The sequence below is a fragment of the Lemur catta genome, chromosome 15, assembly GCF_020740605.2.
Source record: "Lemur catta isolate mLemCat1 chromosome 15, mLemCat1.pri, whole genome shotgun sequence".
In the NCBI taxonomy this organism is placed as follows: domain Eukaryota; kingdom Metazoa; phylum Chordata; class Mammalia; order Primates; family Lemuridae; genus Lemur; species Lemur catta.
In genome coordinates this window covers 52,675,808-52,699,650 of record NC_059142.1, presented here as the reverse complement: position 1 = coordinate 52,699,650, position 23,843 = coordinate 52,675,808, and the positions used below count along the sequence as shown (strand labels likewise).

General features: G+C 45.6%; 1 protein-coding gene across 7 annotated transcripts; it reads right to left on the bottom strand.

The window, feature by feature from the left end:
• Window positions 1-108: 108 nt before the first annotated feature.
• TEN1 (TEN1 subunit of CST complex) lies at window positions 109-23,821 on the bottom strand. 7 transcript variants are annotated; one of them, XM_045569973.1, is made up of 6 exons: window positions 23,560-23,821; window positions 19,039-19,122; window positions 8,977-9,111; window positions 7,267-7,424; window positions 6,931-7,129; window positions 4,807-4,991 (listed from the first exon to the last, which is right to left on the bottom strand). In XM_045569973.1, the coding sequence occupies exons 3-6, from the start codon at window positions 9,066-9,068 to the stop codon at window positions 4,949-4,951; spliced, it is 492 nt and encodes a 163-aa protein (XP_045425929.1). In that variant the 5' UTR covers window positions 9,069-9,111; window positions 19,039-19,122; window positions 23,560-23,821; the 3' UTR covers window positions 4,807-4,948. The 7 variants fall into 7 exon arrangements, with proteins under 7 accessions (XP_045425932.1, XP_045425929.1, XP_045425926.1 ...); XM_045569970.1 differs by having other exon boundaries at window positions 19,039-19,104; XM_045569975.1 differs by lacking the exon at window positions 23,560-23,821 and adding an exon at window positions 23,271-23,477 and having other exon boundaries at window positions 19,039-19,127.
• Window positions 23,822-23,843: the final 22 nt, after the last annotated feature.

The window sequence follows — 23,843 nt, the reverse complement described above, 5'->3', positions numbered from 1 at the left end:
CCAGAATTCACCAGAAGCCCTGAGCCAGCCGCAGCCTCACTGCCCGGCTGCCTGCTCCACGGCTCCCCCTACTGGCCCCGGCCGGCGCTGCACCACGTGCACACAACACAAGGTCACGCCCGCTGGGCCTTTATTCACGACGACCTTCTGGAACCCTCCATGACCCCACATGAGGCACAGCCCCAGTGCCTGGAGCTCAGCCACCTGCAGTCTCCTGGGGGTGGGGGTGTCAGGTTCAGGGGCTTGCTTTCTGGGCTCTCATTTCTGGGCCAATTCCAAATTAGGGGAAGGGGCTGGATTATCCACCCAGCCCTCTACTCCAGCTCCAGACAAAGGCTGTCACTTAGGAAGCGCCTACACCGCTGTGCAGCTCCCATGGCTCCAATGGGTTTGGCCTCAGGAGCAGCCGTCGGGGGTGCTGGTAGGGGCTGCCATTTCCTGTGGGCCGCTGCCCCGCTCTTGCTGGTACCGCCTCTGCTCCTGGATGGCTTGCTCTAACAGGGGCAGATTCATCCCTTCCACACAGGTCAGCACTCGGGCCTTCACCATGGGGCCTCCATCTGAAAGACAAACACCACGACGACCCCAGTGTCGGCAACGTGCTACACAGATGCATTCTAGCCGCTTCCCTCAACTTGCTCAGTGCTGAGGTTTTTTTTTTTTTTTTTAGACAGGATCTCCCTCTGTCATGCAGGCTGGAGTATAGTGGCATCATCATAACTCACTGCTGCAACCTCAAACTCCTGGGCTCAAGTGATCCTCCTGGCTCAGTCTCCCGAGTAGCTAGGGCTACAGGCGTGCGCCATGACCCCTGGCTAATTTTTCTATTTTTAGGAGAGATGGGGTCTCGCTCTTGCTCAGGCTGGTCTCAAACTCCTGACCTCAAGTGATCTTCCCACCTCGGCCTCCCAGAGTGCTAGGATTAGAGGCCTCAGTCCTGAGTTTTGACAGCAAGGGGTGGGGGCAGGAAGGATGGCATATGGGATGGTGGCAATTTGTCTACCGTGGGCCCATCACACACTGCAGGCACATGTCTGGAAATTAGCAGATAGCCCGAAAATTCCACCTCTCCAGGGAGGGAGGGCCAGGAAGACATACCCTCTACTTCCCTCCTTGGCCACCTTAAGTCCAGCTATCTTCTTCTTAGGTCCCAAGTGCCCAGGGTTGAGGTGGGGTCTCAACCATCATCCTGGCTCTCCGGCTGTACTGAGGGAAGGGCCCCCTTGGCATCTTGGGACCCACTGTCATTGGAAATGGGGGCAAAGAGACACTCATGTTTAGTAAATTCGAGGGACTAAGCTCCAGGCGAGGCAAGTCACCCCACCCTGGACGGGGCACACAGGGGGCTTCTAGGAGACGTGGTGGTGATGTGATACATAACGGAAAGGTTTGTCAATGTTCAGGTGGCATCAAACAGGAAAGATATCTAAGGTTTGCCCTAACAGATTTTTTTTGTTTTTAATTCACTCATGTTCTCTGCTCTCTGGGCACTTCGATGAATACATTCAATGTTCTAGAAGAAAAAACAAAAAATAAACAGCTTGGTTTTCTAAATAAAAAATATATATGCATATAAAACATGTTCAGGAATTCAAACTAAGTGAAAGAAAAAAAAATAAGCAGCTTCGTTTTCTAAATAAAACAAAACAAAACCAAAACCCAATGTTCCAGGATGTTACCCTGTCTTCTCTTCATGCAGTTTGAGACAGAGGCTCTCCCGTTAGATAAAATCTATGCCCACCCTTCCTTCTAGTCTTGGCCAGTTTTCGTTTTAACACAGCCTGGGGGCACAATTCAGAGTGTCAAACTGCCTAGATTCCAGCCGTCTACACAGACTGCCCTGGGAAGATGAACTTGTTTGAAACACGAGGTTGCCTGAGTGTCATCAGTTCCCGCCAGCCCCGGTGCTAGCCTGCAGAAACTGCACGGCTTAGAGGAGCGGGTGGATGACAACATCTGGACCTACTGATCGGTGTAGATTGCTGATTCTCATCGCATGGAGCATCATTTGCCCAATCTTCACTTGGCACTGACACACGCAGCCCGAAACAGTTGTCACAGAGCAGCTGTAGGTGTTCAGGACAACACGGGAAAACAAGGACGAGATGAGAGGGCTCTAATTTGCAGAGGGAGCTGTTAAAATCTCAAAATAGGGTCCTATGTCAAATGTTTCCAAACTTCCTGTATGAAGATTTTCTTAGGCATCTGACTGAATTTCACAGAACTTTCCTGATTGTATTCCTATCAGCTCTCACCTCCGCAGCCTGGGGAAACCCTCCTCTCTAGGTTTATATTGTGGAATATGCTGCTTCTCCCTGTGAATGGAAAAAAGTTACCAAATGTGGAAGTGAGCTTTAGAAATACGATGACCACAAGAGACAAACTGGGCAAAGCTGTGAGTCCATCTGTGAAAGGGATGAAACATTGGAAGGGCTTTGGGGACAGGGAAATAGAGTCTACAACTAAGACAGCTGGAGAGAGGGTCATTTAGGGGAGTTTCTTCTTGCAAAGATAAAGGGCCTGCAGCTGGAGAGAAGGCCATTTAGAGGAGTTTTTCTTCTTGCAAAGATAAAGGGCCTGCAGCTGGAGAGAGGGTCATTTAGGTGAGTTTCTTCTTGCAAAGATAAAGGGTCTGCAGCCGGTTACAAACTGCAGTCAGAACACGCCAGGGTGAGGCACAAGCAGGATAAGGAAGGGCTGATACGGGAACAGACCTTCTTTTAGGAAGCCTGGGAAGGGAAGGAAGGTGATGCCAGGCGGTGGGGACACAGCATAGAAGATGATTCATTACTGGCATTATAATTTCAATACAGAAGAGGCTTGCACGCCGCCTTCCACGTGGAGGGAAGAACCAGGGTTAACCAAGGGACCCCTCCTCCTCTCAGACCGGAGGGAAGGAGCCAATGCGGGTGTGGACGTGTATGATTTCAGGAGGGACCGCTGCCCGTGACCTCAGTTTTAGCTGGGATACAAGAGGTAAGGTAAACTGCTGAGAGGGACAGGGAGGCGAGGAAGTGGGGTCTTACGTGGCAGGCGAATGCCTCAACCAGCTGTGGTCAGGCCTGGGAGGGGGTTGAAGACACATGGAAGGATTTCTAGGCAGTGGGGGGGGGGGGCAGTGAGACCCTGAAATCGTCGTGTCCTGACTCCACGGAGCTTTGTGGTCTTTCTGCACGCAACAGTCGGCAGGACCTGAGAGGCGCAGGCTGCAGCTTCACCCGGCAGGAGCGATGGAAGGCAGGGGGAAACTTCTGGGGAAACTCGGCTGAAATGGCAGTGAGGCCCGGCGAGGCCGGGGGTGGGGGGGGACAGAGCAAGCCCAGGAGTCCCAAGTCCACCGGCCCTGGCGGGGTGAAGGGCGCAGGAGGAGAGGCAGAGGGCAGAAAGCGTGAGAGCAGACGGTGTGGGCAAGGCTGGCGATTCTGAGACAAGTCCGAGGTGTGGTGGCGGGTGTGGCGGCAGAAGTGGGGCAGAGGTGCCGGGGCGGAACTGGTAGGCTGCAGGAGTTGGGGAGATAACTGCAGTGACAAACCAGAGGTGACAGCAGGATCCTGGCCCTGCCTCTGGGCCCTGTGGGGTGTTTGGCTTGGGAACTGAGCAGGCTCCTCAAGGAAGGAACTGCTGGCCTGGGGCCAAGCTGGGATTCGGGCGAGTTACAGGACACGCAGAAAGGTTTCTGAGGGCAGGGAACAAGGGCAGGTGGGAGAAAACCAGAAGGCAGTGGGATTCATGGTGACAGCTCGAGGGCAGCCACCTGCTGTGGTCCAGTAACCTTCAGACCGGTGTGATATGACAGCCTCTGGGGCAGGGCTGGGGAAGGGCTGCGCCCAAAACTTTGGTCCCCAGACAGTGGACAGGATGTCCTCCGGCCCTTGGATGGTGCCACCAGAAGGTGACATATCCCAGAAATTTCATCATGTGGCTGGTATTTCTTCACCTTTTCGGTCATCTTATATGCAAACATTTTAGAAAGGTTTCAGAACTGAAATTTTGATTGGTCAGAACTGTCAGCTTAGTCACAGGGCAGGGTCCATGTCTGATCGACCTCTGTATCCACACAGGACTATGGGCCTGGCACAGGGAGGTTTAAAGCAGCCATATGGTGCCCCCCGCCCAGGCGTGGGGTCAGGGAGGCCAGGGAGCACCATGCTCCTCCACCCACACACCACCTGTCCTTAATTCCTGTGCCAGCCGAACCAGGAGCAGATATTACATAGAAAATCTAGGAAAAAAACATTTTAAGGTAAAACAAAAAACAGGTTGGGATACAAAGAACGAGAAGAGGTAAACTAACCACCGCCTATGAGAGGCTGCGGCATCTGAGGCTTAAGTTGAGGTTTAATTTTCTTTTCCTTGGCAAGAATGCTTCAGAGGTGGTGCCGTTTGTGTCTTCTCTGTGGGTTACATCGGAAGCATGTGGTGTCTGTTCTTCCAACTGCTCTGATGTTTTCACTGGTGGTGCAGGCCCTGGGGCTGCGCCCTCCGCCGCACCGCTCCCATCAATATTCTACCTAATGACGTTAGCAGCCAGCAATGACTGCTGCCTGGGTTTATTATTTCCTCACGGCTTTTTTTTTTTTTTTTTTTTTTTTTTTTGAGACAGAGTCTCGCTCTGTTGCCTGGGCTGGAGTGAGTGCCGTGGCGTCAGCCTAGCTCACAGCAACCTCAAACTCCTGGGCTTAAGCAATCCTCCTGCCTCAGCCTCCCGAGTAGCTGGGACTACAGGCATGCGCCACCATGCCCGGCTAATTTTTTCTATTTTTAGTAGAGATGGGATCTCATTCTTGCTCAGGCTGGTCTCGGACTCCTGACCTCAAGCAATCCTCCCGCCTCAGCCTCTCAGAGTGCTGGGATTACAGATGTGGATCGGGTGCTGCAGGGAGCGAGGGAATCATTTATGCAAAGGCCTTTTGTTCCTGCTCCATCCCTCCTGGATGCCTCTCCCAAATCAATCACGAGGGCAGGGACTCTGTGAGCTCAAGGGTTTAATCCTGAATAAAGATTAATTTTTATTAAATCAAATATAATTAAAGTAAGCACCATTTAATTACTTTTTTTTTCCTGGCGCACTTCGTCCGGAGTTAAAAAACACTGTGACTTTTAGAAAACAAGTTGATAGCATAAATCAAGAAACATAAATGTTTTATCCTTTAATCCAGCAATTCTACTTTAGGAAACTACACTGAAGAAGAAATAATCAGAGAATGGACAAAGATTAGTGCATGAGGCTGTAATTGCAGCATTAATATATATATATATATATTTTTTACTATTTCCCCTCTGCCTATAAAAGCAATATATTTTCATTATAAAATGCTAAGAAAAGTATAAAGAACCCCACAGTTCTACCACCCAAAGTAACTACTATTAACATTTTGGTAAATAATCTTTCAAACTTTGATATACATATAAAAATAAATATTAAAGAAAAATGAGGCAGAGTGTGGTGGCTGATACCTATAATTTTAGCACTCTGGGAGGCTGAGGTGGGAAGATCGCTTGAGCCCAGGAGTTTGAGGTTGCAGTGAGCTATGATTGCGACACTGCACTCCAGCCTGGGCAACAGAGACCCTGTCTCTCAAAAAAAAAAAAAAAAGAAAAAAATGGGATTATATAACAACTATTTTATAAATTGCTTTTTATAAGTAATATATTGTAAATATTTTTAATTTTTTTAAATTTAATTTTACTTTTTAGAGATCGGGTTTTACTATGTTGTCCAAGCTGGCCTCGAACTCCTAGGCTCAAGCAATCCTCCTGCCTCAGCCTCCCAAGTAGCTGGAACTACAGGTGTGTGCCACAGTCCCTGGCTTGTAAATATTTTCTCATGTTAATACATATAGATTTATAACAGCATTTTTAATGGCTTCATAATACTCTGTTGACTGAATATACCAATAAATATACAATGTATTTGTAAGAGCAAAAATGGAAACAATACAAATGTTCAGTGGTTGAGTAAATGAGGAGGCACATCTAGCCTACAAACTATTACATAGCCATTAAATATTTTATCTATAAAAAATTGAAAAAGACATGGAGAGAGGCGGGGTGCGGTGGCTCACACCTGTAATCCTAGCACTCTGGGAGGCCGAGGTGGGAGGATTGCTCGAGGTCAGGAGTTTGAGACCAGCCTGAGCAAGAGCGAGACCCCCTCTCTACTAAAAATAGGAAGAAATTATCTGGACAACTAAAAATATACATAGAAAAAATTAGCCAGGCATGGTGGTGCATGCCTGTAGTCCCAGCTACTTGGGAGGCTGAGGCAGGATGATCACTTGAGCCTAGGAGTTTGAGGTTGCTGTGAGCTAGGCTGACGCCACGGCACTCTAGCCCGGGCAACAGAGTTAGACTCTGTCTCAAAAACAAACAAACAAAAACGACATGGAGAAATGCTTATAACATAATGTTATGCCAAAATAACCAGATAAAATACACAGTGTGATATCAACCGTGTGAAGGAAAATGGCATAGAAAGGACTGCAAGGCAATGTGCCGAATTAGTCACAGTGGTTGCCTCTGGGGAGGGCTATGGGTGACTTTTTCTGGTTCTTTACACTGTTTAAATTCTCTACAATGAGCGTGTATTACTCTGATAATGGGGTGGTAGAAGTAAAAGCTTAAAGAAGAGAGGACAGGAAGCAGTGACACACACAAATGGGATGTCAGTGACAAGCCCCACAGGAGCAGAGCAAGGCACTGACTCTGGGGATCTGTGGCACCTCCCAGCCCCTCAGCCCAGCCTTCAGGATGGCCAGAGATGGGGCGAAGGATGCCTTCAACTCTGCACGCCAGAGAGATTCCTCCAGGCTGCTGTACGCCTTCCCCTGCATTCTGTTTCTCTTACCCTGACTTCTAGCCTGATACCGCGGCCCCATTCTCTCTGAGCCTTGGTTTTCTCAGCTATGAAACAGCAATAGTCAGACTCACACGAAAGGGTGATGAGCCAATTCAAAAAGATCCAAGCAAACCCCCTGACGCCAGCCCTGGTGCATTGTAGGCCTTGAACAATGAGTGGTTTCTCTCTCCTCTTTCTTGCCCACTGTCCCACGCGTTGACTTGGCACCACACGGCAGGTCCACTATGAGTGGAATCATGTCTGTTTCCCAAGATTCCTTGAATTGATGGGCTGATTCAGAAGAAATGTTAACGCCTGTGAGACACCATGTTGGGTCACAAACCAGACCCATCCGTAACTGAGTTACCCAAAAGACTGCCCCAACTTGGGACCCAGAGTGGAAAAGGGTGTGTGAGGCCAAGGCTTACCCTCCTGGGGCTCGAGCTCCCCCAGCACAATGTACAGAGAGCCCTCCTGGGCTTGGAATGGCTCCACCAACTTGGTACAGACCAGAAGTTCGTGCTGATCGGAACCATGCTGGGCCGTCAGCTTTGCTCTGGACTGGGTCACATCGTAGAGGCACAGCCTGGAGGGCGGAGGAAGTGTGATAATGTTTATCTATCTACAGATAGACCTGCCACAAAGCTCAAAAGGTTTGGGGAGGCCAATAAATCCATGAAAAAATGCTCAGCCTCAATCTGATCAGAGAAATAAAAATGGCAACAACAAATTAGAGAAAAATTTTCAGCGTATGTTGTAGACTAGGAGGGAACTGCCTTTCAATTTTCTTCCCTTTGCCTTTAATTTTCTTAATGGTATCTTTTGATAAGTGGAGCTTTTAATTTTATTGATGTCCAATTTTTTCTTTTTTTTCTTTTATGGTTTTTGCTTACTGTGTCTTGTCTACGAAATCTTTGCCTATCTCAAAGATGGGAAGATATTCTGTTTACTTTAGACATTTTACAGTTTCAGCTTGTACATTTATGACACAGTGCCAATTATTATCATTTTGTATGTTGTGAGGTAGGGATCAAGGTGTTTTCGGCCCCCATAAGAATATCCAGTAGTTCCAGCACCATTTGTTGAAACGACTATCCCTTCTCCACCTAATTACACTGATGTCTTTCTTGAAAATCCATAGACAAATGGCTAACTAAATTATAGAATATCTACATGGTAAAATAAAATGGGCCTATTAGAAGTGATGATGTCAATCTACACAATTGACATGGAACTAGGTCTACCATACACAGTCAAGTAAACAAATGGTACCGTATAGTAGTAATAATACAACAGGCTCTCATCTAGGTTAAAATATTTCCTTATGTATGTGCACTGTCTCCCACATAGTCTCCAATGATTCCCATCTCCTTGCATTCACATCCTTGTGTCCTCTACCATGCTGGACAGGGCTGACCTGTGTAACCAGCAGGGTACTGCAGAAATGACAGAGAGTGACTTTGGAAGCTAAGTCATACAAGACACTGTGACTTCCACCCTGCTTTTCTCTTGGCTCACTCATTCTGGGAGAGACTGCTGTTCCCAAGGACCCGCGAGCAGCCCTGTGGAGAAATCCACATTGTCAGGAACTGGGCCTTCTTGCCAAGAGCCAGCATTGATTTGCCAAACGTGTGAACAAGCCACCCTGGAAGTGGCTCCTCCAGGCCCGGGCAAGCCTTCACTTACTGCAGCCCCTGCCAACAGCTTGACTACAATGCCAGGAGAGACCCTGAGCTAGGACCACCCAGCTATGTCACCCCTAAACTCCTGACCCAGAATAACTATGCGATAACAAACATTTGTTGACATTTTAAGTTTGAGGGGAATTGGTTATGTAGCAATATATGAGTAACAGTATGTATGTATATACATATATTGGTGTATACACGCCCACCTACATACATGCATACACACACAGAAAAGCGTATAATCGGCAAAGGGATTTGTCTGGGCAATGGGATTACAGGTGATTTTTGCTGTCTTTAAACTTTTATGGATTTCTATATTTTTTCAATGAATACATAATTTTAAACATTTTCTAATAATTAGTCAGAGCTAGAAAACAATATTAAGTGTTTCTGGGTGGGGGGGAGATATCTGAACATCCCTCTACCATGTGATAAAACAGGCATTCTCACCTGCCGAATGTTCTCAGCGTGGCCCCGTCAGGAACTTGGCCAGCACTGACCTCCCAGGGGAGGTAATAGATCCCAGGCTTTGGCAGCATCATTGGCTCTTGTAACCAAGTAATTGAGATGGACTTTTGAAGATTCCTGATGAACCAAGCAGATCACAAGATAGAGATTAACAGATACATGAGACTAGGAACATCCTGAAGACTAGTTCTAGTGGGTGGTGTTTTAAGATTTTTTAAAAATTTTTATAGGTTAGGCATTCACGTATTTTAAAAAACAAAACAATATAAAAAAGCTATGTGGAGAAATATTGTTCCCACTCCAGTGTCTATGCAACCCCCTTCCCCCAATCCTGTAAAGGAGTAACATTTTCTTTAAAATGTTAGAGAATTGGGAACTCAGAAATAATTGTTCAATGACAAATGAATCCTGAAGGTCACAGCCTTCATCTTCAACTATTTCTTTTATTTTTTTATTTTTATTTATTTATTTAGTACTTATTTTTAGCTTTGTAGGCTAAAGGATCTCTGTTGTAACCAGTCGTGCGTTGCTCAGTGATGGAAATACAGGTCTGATAAATGTGTCATCGGGCAATTTCGTCACTGTGTGAACATCACAGAGTGCATCTACACAAACCTAGATGGTGTAGCCTCCTACCCACCTCGCCTATAAGGTATGGCCTGTCACTCCCAGTCTACACACCTGTACACCCCGTTACTGTCCTGAATACTGCAGGCAGCTATAACCCAGGGGCTAGTACTTGTGTATCTAAACATAGAAAAGGTACAGTAAAAATTTAGTATTATAATCTCACAGGACCATCGCCGTCTGTGAGGCCCATCAAGGATGGAAACGTTGTGTGGCACGAGACTGTACTAGGCTCGGCCATTATGTTAGAGTACAAGAACAGCCACAGATGATATATAAAGGAATGAGCATGGCTTGTTCCAATCAAACTTTATTCACAAAAACTTTTGGTGAGTTTGATTTGGCCCATGATGAAATTTGCTCATACCTGCCCTAAATGAAATCATTTTATTTATTCATATGTATATCTTAATATATTTTTCTTTTTCTTTTTTTCTTTTCTTTTCTTTTTTTTTTTTTGAGACAGAGTAGCCTGGGCTGGAGTGCAGTGGTGTCATCATAACTTACTACAGCCTCCAACTTCTGGGCTCAAGTGATCCTTCTGCCTCAGCATCCCAAGTAGGGGGGACTACAGGTGCATGCTACCAAAACCCTGCTAATTTAATTTTTCTATTTTCTGTACAGAGGGGTCTTGCTATGCTGCTCAGGCTGTCTCAAACTCCTGGCCTCAAGCCATCCTCCTGCCTCAGCCTCCCAACATGCTGGGCTTGAGGTCAGGAATTTGAGACCAGCCTGAAAAAGAGAGCGAGACCCCATCTCTATAAAAAATAGAAAAATTAGCCAGGCATGCTGGCTTGTACCTGTAGTACCAGCTATTTCAGAGGCCGAGGCAGGAGGATCTCTTGAGCCTAGGACCTCAAAGTTGCAGTGAGCTATGATAATGCCACTGCACTATAGCCAGAGCAACAGAGTGAGGCCTTGTCTCAAAACTAATAAATAAAAACTGAAAAATAAAAATTTAAAAGGGAGAGAGAAGATTGGCTAAAGAATTTATGTAATAACAATGCAACAGGCCAGGTGCGGTGGCTCACGCCTGTAATCCTAGCACTCTGGGAGGCTGAGGCGGGAGGATTGCTTCAGGTCAGGAGTTCCAGACCAGCCTGAGCAAGAGCGAGACATAGAAAGAAATTATCTGGACAACTAAAAATATATAGAAAAAATTAGCCGGGCATGGTGGCACATGCCTGTAGTCCCAGCGACTTGGGAGGCTGAGGCAGAAGGATCGCTTAAGCCTAGGAGTTTGAGGTTGCTGTGAGCTAGACTGATGCCACGGCACTCTAGCCCGGGCAACAGAGCGAGAGTCTGTCTCCAAAAAAAAAAAATTTATAACAATGTAACAAAACAGCAGACTTTTTAAGAAGATGGGATACCATATGCACTCATATGGCAAGATCCTCAAGATATACTATTAGGAAAAAAAGCAAGGAACCAGCCTGTAAATATATGTCCATCTGTGTGAGTGTGTGTGCGTATTCTTACGAAAGAACACTCCATAAGAAGCCCACGTGTGGAGAACTAAGGGGTTAGGGGTGTTCTGGAGCCCACTCTGGGCAAGGAGGCATTGGTCACTCTGAAATTCTGATGGGCTCATGAGGCTTAAGAAAGGTTCACCCTTTGGGGTGAGGAGAAGGATTCCAACCAAGATATCTCTTCCTTTGGCTGACTACTTTCCGTGTGGGAAGAGGAACCTCCAAGAGAAAACAGGAGACGGTATGCTGGGAACAGAAAGGTCCCCCCGGGATACTGGCCACTGGCCCCCATGATCACACAGGAAAACACACAACTCCTCAGAAAATGTAGCCTGTTCCTTGGGATGAGAAGAAATGAAAGAAGTGACTGTTTTCCAAGTCTTTATGGAAAACCACATGCTGAGCAGCTGCCTGCCAAGAAGTAGAAGCCACAGCAAGCTGCTCAGAAGGGCGGTTCCCACCACTCCATTAGGGAGACCTGGTATGTTTAATGAAATTAAATATAAAATAAACATAGCAGAGAAATCATCTACATGAAAACACACTGTAGAAATCCCCTCTCCTTTTTTGTTTTTTGGTAATGCCCCCAAATATTCTCTAATTTATCCATGACAATTTTTCCTACACTAGATTTTCTTTAAAATGTTAGAGAATTGGGAACTCAGAAATAATTGTTCAATGACAAATGAATCCTGAAGGTCACAGCCTTCATCTTCAACTATTTCTTTTATTTTTTTATATTTATTTATTTATTTATTTATTTTGAGACAGAGTCTCGCTCTTTTGCCCTGGCTACAGTGCCGTGGCGTCAGCCTAGCTCACAGCAACCTCAAACTCCTGGGATCAGGCGATCCTCCTGCCTCAGCCTCCCGAGTAGCTGGGACTACAGGCATGTGCCACCATGCCCTGCTAATTTTTTCTATATGTATTTAAGTTGTCCATATAATTTCTTTCTATATATTTTTTTTGTAGAGACGAGGTCTCACTCTTGCTCAGGCTGGTCTCGAACTCCTGAGCTCAAACGATCCACCCGTCTCGGCCTCCCAGAGTGCTAGGATTACAGGCGTGAGCCACCGCACCCAGCCTCAACTATTTCTTGATAGGACAAGCAAGAGGAGCGATAGGAACAAAGATAAATGGCAATTAAATAATCCTCAGATCCCTGCAGAAACCCAATGACACAGCATTAGTCTAGAAGTTTAATAGAACCTAGAATCTTGTGCAATTGGTTTTATTATCCTCCAGTGAAGACAGCAGCAGTGTTGCGGGTCAGTGTGCGATGGGCATCTGAAGGCAGCAGGCCAAGAACAGGTCTGGTTTGCACAGCTCAGGAGCCCGTGGCCAAGGCCCAGCTGTCTGCCAGTCCCCTAAAGACAGAGCTCCTGATGGCTGTGGGCAGGGAGCAGAGCTGTTTCTGCCAGAAATGAGACAGCCCCTAGTCTTCTGGCATGATAGAGAAACAAAAACAAACCAAACCAAAAAATAACCAAGAAAAAATATATAATGGTTCCTTTTTAGGACCACGGGGAACAATCCCAACCAGTCTAGCACAAAGCTAAAACTTTAAAGTCTTTGGAAAATCAATTTTGCCACTCTTGAGTACCATACACATTATAAGCTAATCTGTCGGTATGTGCATCACTAAATTCATGTTTATTTTTTAAATTATACAGTAGGATGAACTCTTTGGGGAGCATACATTTTGTAAATTTAAACTTCATTAATTTTTTTAAAGTTCTAATTCTTCTTTAGCCAACACTGCACAATGAGTGAATGTTCAACATTAAAACTCTGAGTTATACCACACGCTTTGAACTATGGCCTCAAAAGGCTGCATCATCTGGGAATTATTAAAAATCTCAAATGTAATCTCAATCAAATGAATCTTGCCAAATGCAAGGGTTATTTTACTGTGCCTGAAAAAGTTTTGTAATCACCAGAGTAAGAGTCATCAGTGGATGCTAAAAGTACCAAGTAAAAGTGTGATGAGAACAGGGTATTCACATGGTCTCAATGGATCTCCCCACAGATACTTAGGAATCACAAAGGAAATGGTCCACTTTACCACTTCACAGTGGAGAAACGTAGCAAAACTTGTGATATTATAAAATATGTACATGGTATTCCACCCTGTTTCCTGGCAAGCAACTCCTAAAATTCTTGAAATCTTCAAAGTGGTTAAGTTTTTTTTTTTTTTTTTTGAGACAGAGTCTTGCTCTGTTGCCTGGGCTAGAGTGCCATGGCATCAGCCTAGCTCACAGCAACCTCAAACTCCTGGGCTCAAGCAATCCTCCTGCCTCAGCCTCCTGAGTAGCTGGGATTACAGGCATGTGCCACCATGGCCGGCTAATTTTTTCCATATGTTTTTAGTTTTCTAGCTAATTTCTTTCTATTTTTTTTAGCAGAGACGGGGGTCTCACTCTTGCTCAGGCTGGTCTCGAACTCCTGAGCTCAAACGATCCGCCCGCCTTGGCCTTCCATCCAGAGTGCTAGGATTACAGGCTCGAGCCACAGCGCTGGGCCAAAGTGGTAAGTACCTTTTGATGTTATCTTTTGATGTTGGTCTCAAACTCCTGGCTTCAAGCCATCTTCCCCCCTTGACCTCCCAAAGTGCTGGGATTACACTTGACTGATGGCTGGCAGCCCCTAGGGAGCTTCAGGATGGGGCTGGTCACCAGAAAGACCAAGGCAGGATAAGATGCTTGCGACTTTCATTCCTCCCCCTAACCTCCAAGGAGGGGAGAGGGGTGGGAGGTCAAGTTGATCATCAGCGGCCAAAGACTGAATTAATCCTGCCTACACAATGAAGCTTCCATAAAAACCCACCAGGATGGGGTATGAAGAGCTTCAGGATAGCTGAACTCCTGGAGGGTCCTGGAAGGTGGTACACGGAAGCTCTGCACGGCTTCCCACATAGCCTTGCCCTGTGCGTCTCTTCGTCTGTGTTTTCTGTAATATCCTTTATAATACTGAGACTCAGAAAACAATACTCCAAAGTGAAGGCCTCAGAAGCATAAAGGTTTTCTCTGCCCTCCTGTCTCTCAGTCCCATTCTCCCCTGAGGGAGAATCCCTCTTCCCCAAGGCAGGTCATAGAAACTAGAACCCCTTTTCCCCAAAGCCAGCCATAAAACCTAAAAATATTACTCTAACTTTCCCTCTACCATTCTATGTAAAAACTGGCCATAAAGAAATTATCTGACCTACCTTGTTTGACTGTAGGGCATAGACCCCCATTCCAGAGAGGGTCCTGCCCCACACCCAGAAAGAAGTAACACATGCTCAGAGAGGCCAAGAAGAATCTGGACAGACAGGCTTTGCTGGGTTTCCCCTCCCTGTCTATTAGCATTAGATCATATCCTTTTTTTCAAGGCAATGCAGAGGAAGGAAAAAGAAAGAAAAAAGATCATAGCCTATTTGTTCAAAAATATTTCCACACAACTGTCCACACTACATTGAACCTAAGCATAAAAACAAACAAGTTCCCCTGTATCTTTGGGTCTTCTTCATTCTTTTTTTTTTTTTTTTTTAAAGAGAATAAGTCTCACTCTGTCAGCCAGGCTGGAGTACAGTGGTGTAATCACAGCTTACTATAACCTTGAACTCCTGGGCTCAAATGATCTTCTCACCTTAGCCACCCAACTAGCTGGGACTACGGGCATATGTCACCATTGCTAATTTTTTCTTTTATTTTTGTAGAGATGGGGTCTTGCTATATTGTCCAGGTTGGTTTCAAACTCGTAGACTCAAGAAATCCTCTTGCCTTTGCCTCCCAAAGCACTGGGATTACAGGTATGAGCCACATTGCTGGCCTGGATCTTCACTCTTAAGGCTCCCATGTCATGTAAAACTATGATCAAATAAATTTGTATGCCTTTTCTCCAATCAATCTGCCTCCTGTCAGTGATTTTCAGCAAACCTTCAGAGGGCAAAGAGGAAGTTTTCCCTTGGCTCCTACCTTCAGTAAAAAACTGGTAAAGGTAAGTAAGTGTTTCCCTAGTTCTATGAGCCTTTCTGTGAGAAAATTCTTTGTTTTATTCTTGCAATTCTTAGGGCCAGGCCTGGTGGCTCACATCTGTAATCCCAGCACTTTGGGAGGCCTAGGTGGGAGGATTGGTTGAGGCCAGAAGTTTAAGATCAGCTTGGTCAACACAGATGCCATCTCTATAAAAAAATTAAAATATTAGCTGGGTGTGGTGGTACATGTCCAATAGATAGTATCAGAAATGAATTGAATTAAAGGACATCCAGCTGGTGTCTGCTACAGAAGTGATTGTTTGCTTGCTGGTGGGGACAAATGCCCACACATGTGGTGTCAGAAGCATGCTGTGAGAGTACAGTGGGAGAAACTGAGTTTGTTTATTGACGAAATATATCTTTTATAAGACCACAAAACTTCCCAGACCTCCTGATACGATGCACTTAGAAGGGAACATCACTTTGCCATCTGCATCTAATCATGAAAAAATATCAGACAAATCTGAATTAGGAGACATTCTACAAAACAACTGGGTTATATACTTCAAAAGTATTAAAGTCACAGAAGACAAAGAAAATTCTTTATTCTATTCTTGCAATTCTTGCGTAAATTTGAAATTATTTCAAAATAAAAAGAAAACTTGACAAATTTACCTCTTCATCTAAACCTATTCTATTTAATGCTGAATATACCCACTATCATTATTACATTAAGAGCAACTGACTTTCTAGAATATTATGAGTGGAAGAGTCTGCTGTCAATCGGCCATTTGTTCATTCAACAGAGATTTGCTGAGCACCTTCTGCAAGGCAGGCACTGAGCCAGGTACAGAGAATAAGCAAGACGCGGCTCTGCTCTTCAGGGGTCCCACCCTGGCACCTTAACAGGGCAGACGAGGCTCCTGAGGCCCAAGGTGTCACAGTTAGACACAACCACGGACCAGAATGTATGTTCTTGTAGAACTCATGTACCATTTGCCTTTTGGAAAGTGGTGTTTTCTTTCACCTGCTAAAGGTCTTCATTTGATTTATCAATGGTGGGTGCAGAGTACATTGCGGGAGGTCACAAACTTCCCCATAGTGGCCTTCGGGAGCACCTGGTGCTCTCTGTAAATGCCACTGTCATTTCTGATGACAGTGTCTCTTCTCAGTCTTTTTTTTTCTTTTTTAAGCAGCAGGATAACCTGTGCTATACATATATTTCCAATGACAGTCTCAACTTTCAAAGCACTAACTTTATTAAAGCCAGTGCAAACAGGGAGTACAAAACTTGTGTTCTAGTCCCAGCTCTGCCACTTAAGTAGCTGTCACGTGAGCTTACCTCTGGACGGAACATTTGCTTGTCTTTCTTCCTCATCAAGGTCACACTAAAAGAAATGTAACAGCAAAGAGGAAAGAGAGGGGCCTCAGGAGTTGGTCATTACAATAGGAGACGGGTGGGAAGGTGTGGCATAACCTTAGAGGGGCTGGGATGTGGAGTTAACAGATCTAGGCCGGGCGCGGTGGCTCATGCCTGTAATCCTAGCCCTCTGGGAGGCCAAGGCGGGTGGATCGTTTGAGCTCAGGAGTTCGAGACCAGCCTGAGCAAGAGTGAGACTCCGTCTCTACTAAAAATAGAAAGAAATTATCTGGCCAACTAAAATATATATAGAAAAAATTAGCTGGACATGGGCTACTCGGGAGGCTGAGGCAGTAGGATTGCTTAAGCCCAGGAGTTTGAGGTTGCTGTGAGCTAGGCTGATGCCACGGCACTCACTCTAGCCAGGGCAACAAAGTGACACTCTGTCTCAAAAAAAAAAAAAAGAAAAGAAAAGAAATTAGCCAAATAACTAAAAATAGAAAAAATGAGCCAGGCATGGTAGTGCATGCCTGTAGTCCCAGCTACACGGGAGGCTGAGGCAGGAGGATCGCTTGAGCTCAGGAGAAGGAGGTTGCTGTGAGCTAGGCTGACGCCATGGCACTCTAGCCCAGGCAACAGAGCCAGACTCTGTCTCAAAAAAAAAAAAAAAACAGATCTGATGGAGGGCAAGGGTGACACAGGGCACAGAAACAGGGAGATTAGCTGACACAGAGATTAGCAGGCAGCCAAAGGTCAAAACAGAGATATTCCTCTAAAGACATCAAACAACTTTCTTTGAAGAAATAAGAAACTATCGTGGATAAGTGGATAAGGCTGCACGGTGGCTCACGCCTGTAATGCTAGTACTCTGGGAGGCCAAGGCGGGTAGATTGTTTGAGCTCAGGAGTTCAAGACCAGCCTGAGCAAGAGCGAGACCCCATCTCTACTAAAAATAGAAAGAAATTATATGGACAGCTAAAAATATATGTAGAAAAAACCAGCTGGGCATGGCGGCGCATGGCTGTAGTCCCAGCTACTCAGGAGGCTGATGCAGGAGGATCGCTTAAGCCCAGGAGTTTGAGGTTGCTGTGAGCTAGGCTGACGCCACAGCACTCTAGCCCGGGCAACAGAGTTAGACTCTGTCTCAAATAAATAAATAAAAATTAAAAAAAAAAAAGAAAGAAAAAACAGTAATAGCAAGTTTTACAGAGCTGAACAAAGACTTGAGTCTTTAGTTGAAAGGGCAGAACTGGATGAATGGAAAAAGACCCACACCTTCAACACAGCATGTAAAATTTCCAGACACCAAGGAAAAGAGGGTTTCCAAGAACTTCGAAGAGGAAAAACCAAGTCACACACAAAGGCTGCAGACTCACCTCCTCATCACTTCTCATCTACAAACTTCTTAACATCTGTCTTTACTCTAACAATGACACAAGTGTCCTTAATCTTATTATCTAGAACTTGAAATGGTGGCTTCTTCTGTTCTATTAACTCTGTCACTAGGCTCCATCTGTTTCCCATCTTCCTAGAATCTACTGAGATCCCTGGCCCATGGACATCTGTTTTGTTCTTTGTCCATTTAGGTGGGTCCTGGGAGGGAGAGGAAATAGGCACAGTTGGTGTATGTTTTTCTGGTTTTAAATGCCACCTGCAATCCTGGCCCTAACAGCAGGGCCAAGGCCTCTCTCTGGCCCTCTAAAGGTTCAGTGAAAAATCACTGATTAATGAGAGGAAAGACATACAAATTTATTTAACGTGTATACACAGGAGCCTTAAGAATGAAGACCCAAAGATATATGGGAAATTGTCCATTTTTATGCATAGGTTCAACAAAGTATGAACAGCTGTGTGGAAATATGATTGGACAAAAGGGTATGATCTAACGTTTACAGACTGAGTGGGGAGACCCAGCAAGGCCTGTCTGTCTAGATTCCTTTTGGCCTCTCTGAGCAGCGTTCCTTCCTTCTGGGTGTGGGGCAAAATCCTTTCTGGAATGGGGGTCTTATGCCCTACAGTCAAACAAAGTAGGTCAGATAATTTCTTTATGACCAATTTTTACACAGAACACTTTTAGGTTTTATGGCTGGCTTTGGAGAAAAGGGGTCTGGTTTCTATGCCCTGCCTTGGGGAAGAGGGATTCTAGTTTCTGTGGCTTGCCTCAGGGGAGAATGGGGCTGTGAGAGACAGGAGGGCAGGAGAAGGTCAGAGAAAAAGTTTTGCTCTGAGGCTGCTTCTGCGGCCTTCATTCTGGGGTTCTATTTTCTAAGGCCCAGCAGCACCAGAGTCTACATCTGCTCAAACCTTAAAGTCCTTCTTGATGCCTCCCTTCTCTCATGGCTCATCCAATCCATCACGAGTTTCTGTCAGTTCTACCCTGCTGGGGCTCAAAACCCACACCCCAAAATATGTCTCTCTGACATGCTGAACTAAAGCAGCAGCCTCAAGGTCTCTTTGACACCCCTCCAATCCTCCGTCTCTCCCAAAGCTTCATCCTGTGCTGTTCTCTGAAGTTTCCACACCTACCTAGAAACCAGACCCTCAAAGAGGAATACAATTGCCTTCCATCCTGTCCAAAAAATCTCATTATCTATTTCAGAAGAGAAGACTGAGCCAGGCATGTCGACACTTACCTGTGTCCCAGCTACTCAGGAAGCTGAAGCAAGAGGACCGCTTAAACCCAGAAGTTCGACACCAGCCTGGGCAAAGAGCAAAACCTTGTCTCAAAAAAAAAAAAAAAATTATCTATCTATATATATAAAATGAAAAAGAAAAGACTGAGGAATATAAGGATAATGTCTACCGGAGGCTCAACTTCCAAAAAGAATCATTTGCAAATTAATTTGTTTCCTAGAGTCTATTCATTCTCCCTGATACCCATTTATCCCTCACAGAATTGCCACATTCCACCCAATTCTCAATGAAGAAGGTATTTAAGTGTCAACCATCTGGCCCTTTGAGTATTCTTTTCTTTTTTTTTCTAAAGAGACAGGGTCTCACTCTGTTGCCCAGGCTAGAGTGTGGTGGCACAATCACAGTTCACCACAGCCTCCAACTCCTGGGCTCAACCAATCCCCCTGCCTCAGCCTCCCTAGTTGCTAGGACTACAGGCAGGTGCCATCATGCCTGGCTAATTTTCTTTTTTTAATTTTTTGTAGAGATGGGGATCTCAATATGTTGCCCTAGCTGGTCTCAAACTCCTGGGCTTGAAGGATCCTCCCACCTTGGCCTCCAAAAGTGCTGGGATAACAGGCATGAGCCACTGTGCCCAGCTGAGTTTTCGTATATTGTATGACTCTCGTGCATACGTACACATGATAAATTTGTCATACTTTCGTTAATTTGTCTTTTGCTATAAGGGTGTCTGTTGGCCATGATCCTTTATGATAAGGGGGAAAAGGATCACTCCCTTTCCGGCCCCACAACCTCAAACTAGGCTAGGTAGTGAGTCTATTTACTTACTCCCTGCTCACCACCCTAGCCCAAGCATTCACCAAGTCTTTTTGTTTCTACTCTTGCCTAAGGTCCATTCTCTTCCTAACAATCAGAGTGATGCTTTAAAATGGAAAATATGCCATGCCATAGGGAGTAGTTTTTGCAAAAACCTTAAGTCTGAATCTAATAAAGCCTCTAAATCTACCTAACAGGTCACAAAGAATACAGAGAAACATCTCAACGACATCATGGAAATAATAAAATCCAAATTGTGGCAAATTCCAAAGGAAAAATGACATAGTCTTCAAGGAAAAAAAAAAAAGATGTACAGGGAAACCTACACAATAAAAGAGGCTTAAGATTCATATCCACCAACTGCAATGTGCGTGTGGACCTTGTTTGGACCCAGATTTGGACAAACCAACTGCCATTTTCTATGAAACAATCCAGGAAACTTGACTTTTTTTTTTTTTTGAGACAGAGTCTCGCTCTGTCACCTGGGTAGAGTGCAGTAGCCTCATCATAGCTCACTGCAGCGTCAAACTCCTGGGCTCAAACAATCCTCCTGCTTCAGCCTCCCAAGTAGCTGGGACTACAGGCACATGCCACTATGCCTGGCTAATTTTTTTTCTATTTTTTTTTGTAGAGACTGGGTCTCAGCTCTTACTCAGGCTGGTCTTGAACTCCTCGTCTCAAGAGATCCTCCTGTCTCGGCCTCCCAGAGCGCTAGGCTTATAGGCACGAGCCACTGTGTCTGACTGGAAACTTGACTATTGATTGGATCTGTGACGAAGTTAAGAAATTTTTGTTAATATTACCAAGTGTCATAACAGTATCGAGATTTTTGTTAAAAATCCTTTAAAGATATATACTTAAAGTATTTACAGATGATATGTAGGATTTGCTTAGAATTAATGTGGGGGAGTGGGCGGAGGTATGGCTGATGATTGTTCAATCTGGGTGGGAGTATATACAGGGTTCACTGCATTATTCCCTCTATCTTTGTATGTATTTGAAAATTTCCACAATAAAATGTTTAAAAATGTAAATCAGACCACATAACTTCCTGTTTAAAATCTACTGAAGGTTTCCCATTTTAACCATTACAATTGCAAGTCTTTTTTTTTTTTTTTTTTGAGACAGAGTCTTGCTCTGTCACCCTGGCCAGAGTGCCGTGGCGTCAGCCTAGCTCACAGCAACCTCAAACTCCTGGGCTCAAGCAATCCTCCTGCCTCAGCCTCCCGAGTAGCTGGGACTACAGGCATGCGCCACCATGCCCGGCTAATTTTTTTTCTATATATATTTTTAGTTGTCTAGATCATTTCTTTCTATTTTTAGTAGAGACGGGGGTCTCTTGCTCAGGCTGGTCTCGAACTCCTGACCTCGAGCGATCCACCCGCCTCAGCCTCCCAGAGTGCTAGGATTACAGGCGTGAGCCACCGCGCCCGGCCCAATTGCAAGTCTTTATCTTCGCTCATGCCACATGGAGTCTGCACCTGGCCTTTCTGTCCCATTTGCCTTTACCCTTTCTCTGGCTCACGGTCACCCCAGGCCCTGCACACTTGCTTTTCCTCAGACTTGCAGTCTTTCCCAGACCTTCCCATGGCTGGTTCCCTCCTGCTGAGGTTCCAGTTCAAATACCTCTGCCTCTGTGAGGTCCTCCCCACCCACCCCATCTAAAATAGCCCTCTCCACCACCCCAGTCACTGTACACCCTCTCACCTTATTTTCTTGAGCGCAATTTACTAACTGAATTTCAATTTAATTCGTTTACTTGTTTAGTGTCTATGTCTGCCACTAGACTATCAGCTCCATGAGGGCAGGGACTCTGCCTTATTCTTCACTATGTGCTTCTGCCTCATAGTGTCTGGGACATTATTAAATATTTCTTACATGGGTGAACAGATTCATGAAGACGAGAGTGAAAGCCAAAACCATCTACCCCCACACTCAGCCTGGATACTCAGAACTAAAGCCACAGCTTACTGCCTACAACACTTTGCCTTCATTGTCAGTTATTTACTCTTCCTGGACTGACTAGCCTAGGCAAACGGTTTGAACATTAACAGTTTGTCCACTGAGTCTCTGAATTCCCTTACCTTGATGTTTGCACCAATTTTGGACTATGGTTGTTACCCAATCTTACTCAAGACCTTGAACTAAAAGTCCTGCCTGACCCCAAATTTCCAATTCTCAACAAATTCTGACCTTACCTTCCCCTCTCTGAAATAGTGCCAAAGCTTTGCCAAGCAGTGCTCTCCTTTAAGCAATAAATTTAGTTTTGTCTTATGAACACCTTGTGTTGGTTATATCTGGAGTGCCAGCTTTTGTTGACAAGATGAATGAAATCCACAGTAACCAATCTAAATGCCTGGGGGGCATTAAAAACACTATCACTATATTAGAACCTGAGACAAAAGGAAAAATCAGCAATGATGATCTTGTCTTCACTTAAAATATTGGTATTTTGTTCATCACGGATTTTTCTGCATTAATTTTAATTTTTTAAAGTGTTGCATCAGCCAGGCTAATAGCTCACACCTTAATCCCAGCACTGTGGGAGGATTAGGCAGGAGGATCACCTGAGGCCAATAGTTCAAGACCAAGCCTGGGTCTCTTCAAAAAACTTTAAAAATTAGGCGGGCATGGTAGCACGTGCCTGTATTCCCACCTATGGGGAGGCTGAGGCCAGAGGATTGCCTGAGCCAAGGAGTTGCAGCTATGACCATGCTACTGCATTCCAGCTTGGACGACAGAGCGAGATCCGTCTCTTTAAAGAAAAAAAAAAAAGTGTTGCATTAATGTTAATCTTGAGGGCTTTTTATTTTTGAGCGCCCTTAAATTGTGTCCAAGGTGAATGCTTCACTCATCTTACCTTATTATGCCCAGTGGTGTTACTAAAAAAATGAACAGGGGATTAAGCATGTTGAACGTTACAAAGGCAAATCAGGCAGAGTTTACGAAAGATAAAGAGATGTTGCAGTGCACTGTACCCTAACAATCATGGCATGAAGTCAAAGGGTATAACTAAACGAACGAATCAAGAAATAGCAAATTAAGTATTTTATTTAGCTATTTCTCAGGAATTAGAACTGAATACAAAACTGGTGAAAACTGGCTGCCTCCGAGGATGGGGAATTCTTGCTTTTCATTATAAATCCTCCCATATTAGGTTTTAAAATAATGTACACACTTCCCATTTTGATGGTGACGAAAATAGAGAAAACAAAAAGTCTGGCCTCCAAGACTTCTAAGAATTGCCAGGATCGGGGGAAAGAAAAACTCTGGTTTCCATGACAGAGAGATCTCAGAGAAACACTGCCAGCTCCGTCTCTTTCAATGCTACGCCCTGCCCACAAACACAGGGAAGCGCCTGCAATCCCACACCCAGATCCCAGCAACCCACGCCTCTGGCAGCAGACGCCATTACCTTAACAAAAGGTAACTGGAGCCACTCCCCAATGCGCCTTTGGTCCCAGTCCCTTTTTTCCCCCAGTGTGGAAGAATCTGGGAAAAGCCTAACGACCACCACTAGCAACTCCGCAAGGCCTACTGCCCTTTCAAACCGCTCCCGGGCCCTTCAGCCTCCCTCCCCCCTCGTTTCCGGGGAGGCCTTTGCGCACCGACCCGGAAGCGTCGAGACGGGCGCGTCCCAAAACGCAGGCGCAGCCCCCCCCCTCAGCCTCGTTGCCCCGCCCCTTTCCTAGCCCGCCGCCAACCTGTGCACCGCCTGTGCCTCAGGTTCCCTCCTTCCGGCCGCGTGATCACGTGATGAGAGGGGGCGGGGGTAGCAAAATCCCCACACTCCCCCCTGCTTCCCGCGGGCAATTTCTTAACCCTTTACGGGTTCTCTTCTTGGAGGGGCCGCTCGGGGGCCTCCAGTGGCCGGGAGCAGGGACTTCTTAGGTCCCGCCGCCGGCCACGGTCACGGCGCGACCACCTGTTCCTCCTCCCCCTGAGCCGCGGTCGGTCACGTGCCGAGCGGCCACGGTGAGGAAGAGGC

What these genes read in the sequence shown, in the direction of transcription:
- TEN1 (XM_045569973.1), bottom strand. Translation starts at nt 9,068, where the DNA reads ATGATGCTGCCAAAGCCTGGGATCTATTACCTCCCCTGGGAGGTCAGT. An exon ending in GGAGCTCGAGCCCCAGGAGG is followed by an intron (nt 7,130 to 7,266) that starts GTAAGCCTTGGC and finishes CTTCTGAATCAG; the next exon opens with CCCATCAATTCAAGGAATCT. An exon ending in TTGGCTCATCACCCTTTCGT is followed by an intron (nt 4,992 to 6,930) that starts GTGAGTCTGACT and finishes ATCTTTATTCAG; the next exon opens with GATTAAACCCTTGAGCTCAC.